Genomic DNA, 6,394 nt, shown 5'->3' on the forward strand with positions numbered 1-6,394 from the left:
TATTCTGAACACTATTGTATCATTTGTGTGGCCGGTCGTACAAAAAGCTTGGTACTTTTGTACCTTGATATAATTTTGTAGACATTATTTGTTAAAAAGAGTACGGGGCGTAGAGTTTGCATATGACTTTGGACATCTGAGCTCCACTTGCGTTTCAACAAGGAGCTGAACTAGTAATTGAGGGTTTTTATCCGTGACTGAGGCACTCACCGTTCAAGTAGCATTACGTCAGAAGAGATGACGATGGTAGTAAGGAGGAGGGGAAGGAGAAGAGAAAGAGAACAAAGAAAAGAGGTGGATGACGATAATTAGGTGGAGGAAAAAGAAGAGGTAAATGAAAAGAGGTCAAGGAGGAGGAGAAAGGGGAGGAGAAGGAGGAGGAACAGAAGGAAGAGTAGGAGTAGGAATAAGAGTAGTAGCACTAGGAGATAGTGGAGGAACAGGAAGATAGAAGCTGGAGTACAAAAAACAGAAAAACATAGAGTGAATCTAGCTAACGTTACTCTCATATTCAAAAAAGTGACAGAAACAACAAGAAATAACTACAGGCCTATAAGCTTGACTTCAATCGTATAGCATCAGAGATGCTATCGAGCACCATTTAGAAAGTAACTGTTTGATAAATGACAGCCACCATGGATTCTGACGGAAACCTTCTTGCGTGACTAACTTATTCGATTTTTATAAAACAGTCCTCTCAAACTATAGCAAATGAAACAATGTTGAACTTCTACAGCCGACTAGACAACATATCTACTATCAAATCTACCAAATAGATCAGCTCGGCACATCTACCAAGCCTTCTACTCCCTTCGACCAGCAAGCAGCAACCATGTAAGCAGACCTCACAGCCAGGCCCAGTCGGCCCACTCGCATTGTTCTCCTCGAACATCTGGCATCTCCCAGACCAGTCCATTGTCTAGGAGAAGACCTCACCACAAGCCGCGCTCAGAACGATTGCCTTCATCGCCGGCAATCTTATATTTTTCCATAAATGTCATATAAATTCTTCTGTACAAATGTCCACCTATTGTAAATCTCACCACTTCTTTCCTCTCCTTTTTCTCTCTCTCTATATATAAAACAGACTCCTGTAAATAATCTCCTTCGCTGGTAAAACAGCGTATTGTCTAAATAATATCCCATTGGCAACCTCGCCACACTACTTGTATATATGTCCTTTCCATCAACAAAGCCTTCCTAAACAGCACGTCCTACCACCACCACGAGGATAGCTCCATCGACGGGATAAATGAAGCTTTCACCACCACGATCCTTGCAGCAGCACGACACTCCATCCCCCTGGTCAAACCAGGAAACGGAAGAAGGGGCCACCCATGGTGGACGGATGCATGTCTAAAAGCCGTGCAAGAAAAGAGAAGGATCTACCATCGGTACCTGAAAGAAGGGACAAAAGATGCCTTCGTCTCCATGAGGAAAGCCAACGCAGATTGCAAGAGGACCATTGCCGGAGCGAAGCTGGACTTCTGAAGGAAGAGTGAGGAGGACATGACGGACCTTACGGCTGCTTGGAATAGACTTAAAACACTTAAAATGCGTTACAACCCTCCTAGCAGGAAGCTCACTGATCCTGACGGAGGGATATTACGCACACCAGAAGAAAAGGCGGAGGGTTTCTTAAGACACTTCGCCAGAACCAGCTCAACAAGAAGTCTCCCCGAAAACCAGAGAAGGGACCGCATGGAAAAGGAAGCCCACATGGACCTCTACACCCCTAAGGGAAAGGACGCCGATCTCACCCTATACGAGCTACGGTGGGCCTTGAGGGCAACCAGCGGAAACAAGAAGTCCCCCGGCGCCAACCATGTTACATATCCTCTCCTAAGGAACCTTCCCCCCTCAATGCAAGAAGCCCTCCTCGCCCTCTTCAACAAGTGCTGGAAAGAAGGTACTGTCCCCACGGCATGGAGGCACGCTGTCGTAATCCCCATCACCAAGGGAGGCAAAGCCAGCACCAAGATCGAAAACCACAGGCCAGTAGCCCTTACCTCACATATAGGTAAGGTCTACGAGAGTATTCTCCTAACAAGACTAAAAACGCACGTGGATTCCAAGGGAGCCCTCCCCAAACTCCAGGCCGGGTTTAGGAAAGGAAGAAGCGTTGTTGATCAAGATGAAGGCCATAGGCGTGTCTCCAGCCATGTACAACTTCATCCGGTCCTTCCTCTCCAACCGGTCTATCGAGGTGAGGAGAGAGGGTGTCCTGAGTAGAAGGTTGCAGGTCGACATGGATGTCCCCCAAGGCTCAGTCGTGTCCCCCCTTGTATTCACACTCCTCTTAACAGACGTGGGCAAAGGAGTACGGGGTGATACGGTCGTCAACGCATACGCAGACGACATAGCCCTCTGGAGGAAGTCCAGGCACCGGCGGCCCAAAAAGAACTCGGCTCAGCACAAGGCGGAACTCCGAAGATTTCAATAGCAAGTAGGCATCGTGGTGGCCCAGCTCAACAGCCTAGGGTTCACACTCTCGGCAAAGAAGACTGTCTACATGCCAGTGCACCTGGCAGGTTACAAAAGCGGCACATATCCGAGCTGGAACCGGATAGATATATGCGGTACTCCAGTTGAACCAGCAAAATCCGTCCGCTACTTAGGAGTAACGTTCCAGAGAAACGGCCAATGGACTCTCCACATCCAGCAAGCCACCCTCAATGGTCAGAGAGCTTTAAACCTAGTTCGAGCAATCCAAAAGGAACCCTGGGGGCAACACCGGGAAACTCTTATTCCCATCGTCCAAAGCCTCGTTCGCACAAGGCTCCTCTTCGCGGCCCCAGTACTACACGACCTACCCAGACAGAAGCTGCTCTGCATGGTAAGGGTAGAATGCCAAGCCCTACGTGTGACACTCGGCCTCCCAAAGTCAGTACCACACGAACAAGTATACAACGAAGCTGGCATACTACATCTCTGGGCCCGGGTCAGGAGGGATGCCTGCCGGTACCTCTTCAGTTCAGCAAAGGTACCCAATTCCACGGACGAGGAACTCTATAAAGGATGAATCTCGGCACCGCACGGCGAGCCCACCCAGGGCCTGCCAGGTTCTGTTAAAGACCTGTGTCTCCGAGCTGGACTCCAATTCAGCGATCGCCGTCTCATCCCTCCAGTACCAAGTAGACCCCTTTCCCCCCTGGGACCTCCTCCCGCCAGAGGTAAAGCCGGAGATACGAGGACTAGGGAAAAGGCAAACCCCCACCTGCTGATCGCTCACACCAGAGAACTCCTAGCGAAGGAATTCGCAAACGATTTCCGGATATACACTGATGGATCGGTTATGGAAGACGGCCGTACGGGTGCAAGCGTCTACCTGGAACCCACAGGAAAGACCATCGCCAGGAAAATAACGCCCATCACCATCCTTACAGTTGAGCTACTCGCCATACGGGAAGCCCTCCGGGAAATCACCGCCCTCCCCCACCCACCTCCAAGGTTTACAATCCTTACGGACTTTCGCTCGAGCCTCGAAGTGCTTATGAGTGGCTACTGCGCCTCCAGACCAGAGCTGAATGAAGAAATACTTCGACTCTCGACAGAAATAGCAAAACTCAGCACTAGCCTCCTGTTCCAATGGGTACCCGCCCACGTAGGACTCGAGGGAAACGAGAAAGCCGACAAAGCGGCTAAACGGGGTGCACTAGGTCAGGAGGATACCGTCATGCTCGTCCCACCCTCAACTAGTGATGCCTAAAAGAAGATAGACGCCGATGCATGGGAACTATGGAGAGAGGAGTATGAGACTATTGCAGCTAACCGAGGATGGCCCACCACAACCGCCACTAAACCCACCCACAAAATTCTACCTGCACTGCCTCCACACACCTTGGCCATGGCATTCAGAATCCGGGTAAACCACTGGCGAACCCAATACACGGATACAACATGCACATGCGGCAAGGAGCTAGCCTCTTTTAACCACTGTCTCTTCATCTGCCCCGCCCTGGGGCACCACTTCCAGCACCTCAGGAACCTCCTGGGGGATCCCACCACAGCCCTGTACCGTCTCCGGGCAGGTAGCAATACGAATGCCGAGCAGGGACACCTAGCCCTTGCAGCAAAACTCACCTGCTCCTCCCCAGTAGGGTCCCTGTTGTAGCTCTGCTGCAAAACACCCCACCCACCTACATAATTAACCCAGGCAAGCTACAAGGCATATTTTAACTAAAAGATAGTCCCTTAATCGGCGGAGGCCGCTGGGACTCAATACAAAAAAAAAAAAAAAAAAAAAAAAAAACCGGGAATCCGGAGACCATAAGGCCTACACTTGACAGCTCTATGTCTATTACTACCTGTCATCCCCATCCATAAAGTTATATAATCGTTTCATAAAACAACCGATATTTTTAGCGCTCACTACATGCTTACTAAGTCTTTTCCATTCGTTGACCACCTTATTAGTAACCCAATTCTTACCTATTTCCTTCTTAAATCTAGATTAGTCCAATTTGATTTCTTTACTACGAGTCCTGACCTGTTGTCTTAATATGATGACCTTGTTTGTGTCACCCTTGTTAAATCCTTGATCCACTTGATCACCCCACTGTCTGCCTCTCTCCAGAGAGTGTAAGCTAAGGTGCCTAAGCCTCTCTTCCTAAGGTAGATTTCTGAGCCCATGTAACATTTTGGTCATACTTCTATGCAGTGATTCTAGTGAATTGATGTCCATTCTATAGGACGGAGACCAAAATTGTACCGCATAGTCAAGGGTGGGTCTAACTAACGCTAGATAGTTTGATATTTACCTCTACACTTCTATTCGTAACCGTCCTAGAAATGAAACCTAATGCTGTATTAGATTTGTTCCTGGCCCTAATGCATTGTTTCCTGGATTTAAGGTTAGGACTCACTAGAACTCCCAAGTATTAGATAGTCTACTTTCTTCATCCCCATTGAGAATCGGATCGCAGTCAAGTGCCTTATCTAATATCTCCTTAGTAAAGACCGAGATAAAATATTTGTTAAACGCCTCACTTATTTCTTCCTCCGATTCTCTCATGACATCTTCGTCGTTTTTAATTGGGCCTATCCTTTCCTTCGTTTTTGTTCTGTAGAGATGAAAGAATCCCTATGGGTTGGATCTCGCTTAACTGGCAACCTTAATTTCATAGTTACGTTTCGCTGTGCGCTTGTTCTTTTTAACCAGTCTTGCCATAGCGTTATATTTGGACTTAAGGTGTGTTTCCCCGTTTTTCTATTTATGTGTAAAATATTGCTATTAGGAGGAGGAGGAGGAGGAGGAGGAACAGGAGAAACTGAGGGAGAGGGATGAGGACACCTGGAAGATGATGAAGATTAGGAGGAAGAGGAAAAAGAGGCAGAAGAGGAGGAGAGTCAGAATCGTCGATATGTACCAGAGCATCCAGATGAGACAAAAGCATTTTCGTGTAGCTTTCCATAGAGGTGTCGTGTTTGTCAAAGCATGATACACATTCTTTCACCATCAACTCTCACCGCCTGATCGAAACATACACACACACACACACACACACACACACACACACACACACACACACACACACACACACACACACACACACACACACACACACACACACACACACACACACACACACACACACACACACACACACACACACACACACACACACACACACACACACACACACACACACACACACACACACACACACACACACACACACACACACACACACACACACACACACACACACACACACACACACACACACACACACACACACACACACACACATACTCTCATATTCTCGTGCTCTCGTACTTCCTTACTTTCATACTTTCACTTTCATACTCCCACACTCTCATACCGTCACACTGTCATACTCTCACACTCATATAATCAGACATAAAATGTGCAAATAAAGTACAAGTATTTGAAAGATGTGATGAATAGGCGAAATAGAGCAGTGCATGTTCAAAGTACACACAAAATAAAGTCAAGATATGATCAATCATTATGACATAAATGAAGATGGTGAATAAGAAGGGAGAGGGGGCTTCACGAGTCTAATCTCAGGTGCAAGAGGCATATCCAGCTAAAGGTTCAAAACCCCTGAACATTGAATTAAATATCGCGTAAATGAAAATAAGGTGGACCAGAAGGGTGAAGAGGGCAAAGGTAAGAGAAGGAGAGGAGGGCAAGAGAGTTGTCTAAAGGATAAGATGTGGATGAGGATGAGGTTGAAGATGAAGATGAGGATGAGAATAAGGAGGAGGAGGAGGAGGAGGAGAAGGAGAGGAGGAGGAGGAGGAGTCGTTTAGGAGGAGGCGTAGGAGGAGTAGGAGAAGGAGGAGGAGAAGAATGAGGAAGAGAAAAAGAAGGAGAAGGAGGAGGAGAAGGAGGAGGAGGAGGAGGAGGAGGAGTAGGAGTAGGAGA

General features: G+C 47.7%; 1 protein-coding gene across 1 annotated transcript; it reads left to right on the forward strand.

The window, feature by feature from the left end:
• Positions 1-3,295: 3,295 nt before the first annotated feature.
• Positions 3,296-3,709, forward strand: LOC143018618 (uncharacterized). The gene has a single exon (XM_076174145.1). The coding sequence runs from the start codon at positions 3,296-3,298 to the stop codon at positions 3,707-3,709; it is 414 nt and encodes a 137-aa protein (XP_076030260.1).
• The last annotated feature ends 2,685 nt before the right edge of the window (positions 3,710-6,394 follow it).

The sequence above is a fragment of the Oratosquilla oratoria genome, chromosome 3, assembly GCF_046742065.1.
Source record: "Oratosquilla oratoria isolate Oo_2021 chromosome 3, ASM4674206v1, whole genome shotgun sequence".
Classification (NCBI taxonomy): Eukaryota; Metazoa; Arthropoda; class Malacostraca; order Stomatopoda; family Squillidae; genus Oratosquilla; species Oratosquilla oratoria.

Excerpts from the sequence above, each read along its gene's own strand:
- LOC143018618 (XM_076174145.1), top strand. The coding sequence starts at position 3,296 with ATGGAAGACGGCCGTACGGGTGCAAGCGTCTACCTGGAACCCACAGGA.